This window comes from Babylonia areolata, chromosome 14, assembly GCF_041734735.1.
Source record: "Babylonia areolata isolate BAREFJ2019XMU chromosome 14, ASM4173473v1, whole genome shotgun sequence".
Lineage (NCBI taxonomy): Eukaryota > Metazoa > Mollusca > Gastropoda > Neogastropoda > Buccinidae > Babylonia > Babylonia areolata.
The window spans coordinates 30,825,162-30,829,107 of NC_134889.1; the positions used below are offsets into that span (position 1 = coordinate 30,825,162).

General features: G+C 44.0%; 1 protein-coding gene across 1 annotated transcript; it reads left to right on the forward strand.

The window, feature by feature from the left end:
* The first annotated feature begins 1,706 nt into the window (after positions 1-1,706).
* LOC143289678 (relaxin receptor 2-like) lies at positions 1,707-2,657 on the forward strand. The gene is made up of 2 exons (XM_076598725.1): positions 1,707-2,141; positions 2,628-2,657. Exons 1-2 carry the CDS (start codon positions 1,707-1,709, stop codon positions 2,655-2,657), a joined length of 465 nt encoding a protein of 154 aa, XP_076454840.1.
* Positions 2,658-3,946: the final 1,289 nt, after the last annotated feature.

Here is a 3,946-nt window from a genome sequence, read left to right on the forward strand (position 1 = left end):
AGTTCCAAACCAAACAATGTCAGGACGGATCTGTTGTGCAGATTTTCCATCAGTGTCAGTGGAAGGGCAATGTTCTGTCCACACAGTGGTCACCCAACCACTTCCCTCTGTTCCACTGTAGGTATGGACCACCAGTACACTACACCTTGGTCTGTGATGGACTGGAAGATTGTGCAGATGGCAGCGATGAAGCAGAATGTTTGTTCCCACGACGTTTGAGCGCAAATGACAGATTCTTCATTTGTAAAAATCACCAAGTGATCCCTCGGAGTGGTCGCTGTGACGGTGTTCCACACTGTCATGATGACACAGACGAGCGGGACTGCAACAAATGCAGTCACATTAAGTGTTTCGGAGTGGGGTGTCTCCCCAAATCATATTATGGTTACTTCCAGGGGTGCACTTCATTTTCATTATCACGTTTTGTTAAAACTAGACACTTTCATAGATTTCCTGTTTCCGTGGTACACCTGGATGGTTATGGCATGTCCGATTTTAACTGTATCAGTGAGTCAAGTGCCCTCTCAAAAGGGAATTTCCGCTGCGGTAATGGGCGATACATTCCTTCGTTTTTGATACACAATCGGGAGCTGGACTGTCCTCAAGGTGAAGACGAGACTATTCCTCACGACAATTTCACGTGCCTAGGGTACTACAGGTGTCAGCATAGTGGTAACTGTGTACATCCTGATTTAGTGTGTGATGGTATACCTCACTGCCCCAACAAGGATGACGAGAAATACTGCAGTGTGTCTCACCCCTCCAACTGCACTTGTGAAGGCTTTGCTTGTTCATGTCACGCCCTGCCATGGCCCGTGTCTGACGTTTGGTATCTAAGGTATCTGGATCTCAGTGGTGTAGAAAAGCCAGATGTAGGTAAATTGTTTACGCTGGAATTTCTGCAGCTCCTTAACATATCATTTTGTCAGCTGCACAATGCTACTCTCGTGGAAATGCCGCAGCTTAGGATTCTAGACATAAGTTACAATACATTGTCTGGACTCTCATCAATGGTGATGAACAATTTAGCAGGTCTGACTCATCTGAACCTTTCTGGTAACTCGTTGGTCAGAAAACTGGATTCTGCGTTCTCGTCTTTCATTTCGCAATCTAAATTGATCAACATTCGGCATTTGGTTATGGTAAACGTGCATTTTGATGAAGTTGAAGACAACACCCTTTGTGTCCTGCCTTACCTACAAACTCTTGACATAAGAGATAATAAGCTTTTACATTACAAGGATTATGTATTTAGGGGCTTAGAATCTCTAACACTCTTGCAAACAGATGATTCCAGACTGTGTTGCTCACACTTTTTGCCTCGAACGGCGGAATGCCATGCACCCATCAGTGAGCTTTCGTCATGTGATGACTTACTGAAGCTTGACCTGTTTAGAGTGTGTCTCTGGTTGTTCTCCCTATTGGCAACACTGGGTAACACTGGTGTGTTCGTTTACAAGGCAGTTATCAGCAAACAGAAAACAGTCACAGCTTATCACGTACTGGTAAAAAACCTGTGTGTTGCAGACCTTCTGATGGGTGTCAATATGATGATAATTGGCGCTGCCGACATATACTTCCGGGGTTATTATGTAGTAAATGAAAGAAAATGGAAACAAAGTTATGTGTGCATTGCAGCAGGTTTCTTGGCTTTTATATCCAGTGAGGTGTCAGCATTCATCATCAGTTTAATTACGTTAGACCGTATGCTGGTGCTTTGCTTCCCGTTTAAATCTCACCTGCACCTGAGTACCAGATCCACCATGATGCTGTGCTGTGTGGTATGGGGACTGGGGCTGTTCCTGGCTGCTGTGCCTTTCATTGGTCAGCTTGAATTCTATGGTGAGAGCAGTATTTGTCTCCCTTTGCCTATCACTCGCCACGTCTTCTCGGGACAGATGTATTCCTTCATGGTCTTCATTGTCATGAACTTTCTCCTTTTCTTATACATCGGGATAGGACAGCTCGCCATCTACTGGGCAGTACGCAAGGCAAAGGCAGCTGTGAAGACCAAACAGCATGAAGAGGAAAGCACTATTGCTCGGCGGCTGTTCCTGGTTGTCTTCACTGACTTCTGCTGCTGGTTTCCTGTCGGGCTGATGGGCATCCTGGCTTCATGTGGCGTCCCCATTCCCGGCGAGGTCAGTGTCTGGGTTGCAGTTTTTGTATTACCGCTCAACTCAGTGCTCAACCCCTTTCTCTATACACTCAGTAGTTTGAAGGAGAGGTGGAACGTTATCAAAATTAACCAAAAGTCGAAACGAATCTTGTGCAACCTCAAGGGAGAAATTCCCAAACTTGCTCCAGACATTATGGAAGAGATTATAATGATATACCTGCGCTCGAATAAAGCTGTCAAACTGAGGAAGGTCTTTGAAGTAATGCGCTGTAAGGAGGAACATGCAAATTATAAAGAAGAAGGTGCGGACACTGGCATTTAGCGAGGAAACCAGATTTTCGGTTAATCTTCACAAAGGCAACACGTGAATAGTATCATATGGGTGGTTTTATCTGAATGTGCATTGTACATTTTGATCTCTAACTTTCATATAAAATCCCAATGCCATTTATGTGGCAAAATATATGTGCCTTTTGGTAAAAGTTTGCTTTATCTGTGGTTGTGTCAGTTGAAAATGTTCATTTCGCCAAACGTGTGAAGGGTAGATTTGAATTAAATGAAGATAGCGCGACGATGAACCTTTCCGTTTTTCTGTTTCTATCCAGGGAGAAATATATGCTCAAATCTATCGCGCCTTGGTAGCGCTGTTCAGTAAAAGAAACAAAGTATACTGTATTTTTTTTTTCCAGGTAGTTCTTCCCAAACAGGAAAAAGAAATTGTATTTGCATCAGACATCAGCGGCACACACGCAGCACACACACACACACACACACACACACACACACACACACATATATATATATATATATATATATATATATATATATATAATTTGATAAATTTGAATCTGATTTAACGTACTTAGGACACCAGCTAGTAAGCCCCTTACTGACGACAATGATTGCTTTGTTGCGGAGCAAGACTGCATGAACGCCTCCCCCAGTATGGAGACCATTTTCATTGAAAAGACAGAGCTAAAGACTGTAGAATCTTATCAGGTAAAGGTTTCTTCAATAGTGAGATCACGATCTCCGAAGCAAACCAAGCACTCGACAGACTGAAAACCAACCAGCTGATACTGAAATGAACCAGCACAACATGCAGCTGTGTCAACCAGGCTGGAAGTGTTCAAGTCGTTTTCTCCAGCCTTCTTTCTTTACGGTTGTGAAACCTTGACTTTGTACAGAAGACACACCAAGCTTCTGAAGTGCTTCCGCTCGTGCTGCCTGCATACAATCGTCGTCTTCGTCACACGGTGGCAGGGCAAGATCACAATAATAATGGTATTTATATATCGCTGGATTTTGTGCAGAGACAAATCAAAGTGCTTTCGCACCAGTCATTCACACGCATGCATAACTCTAAAACTGTAGAAAACAAGGAAGGGCAGGCAAGGGAGGCTATTTTGGAAGAGGTGGGTTTTAAGGTCAGACGTGAAAGAGCTGAGTGTAGAGACTTGACGAAGCGAAAGAGGAAGTTCATTCCAATCGCAAGGTCCAGAGACAGAGAAAGAACGGCGACCAACAGTCGAGTGTTTGAATCTGGGTATGCGTAAACAGAGTGGATCCGAAGCCGATCGTAGTGAGCGAGATGGAGTGTAGAGGTGAAGGCAGCCGCAGAGATAGGAAGGGGCAGTTTTGTGAATGCATCTATAACATAGAGTGCTGATCTTGTACTTTATTCGGTGTGAGTCTAGAGATCCTGGACAAAGGAGAGGCCACAAACTTCGAAGCCATCTTCTCAAAATCCAGATCTCTTGGACAGGACTGGGCATGTCATCCAAATGGATAAATTCAGAATCACCAAGCAGCTGCTCCGTAGCTAAC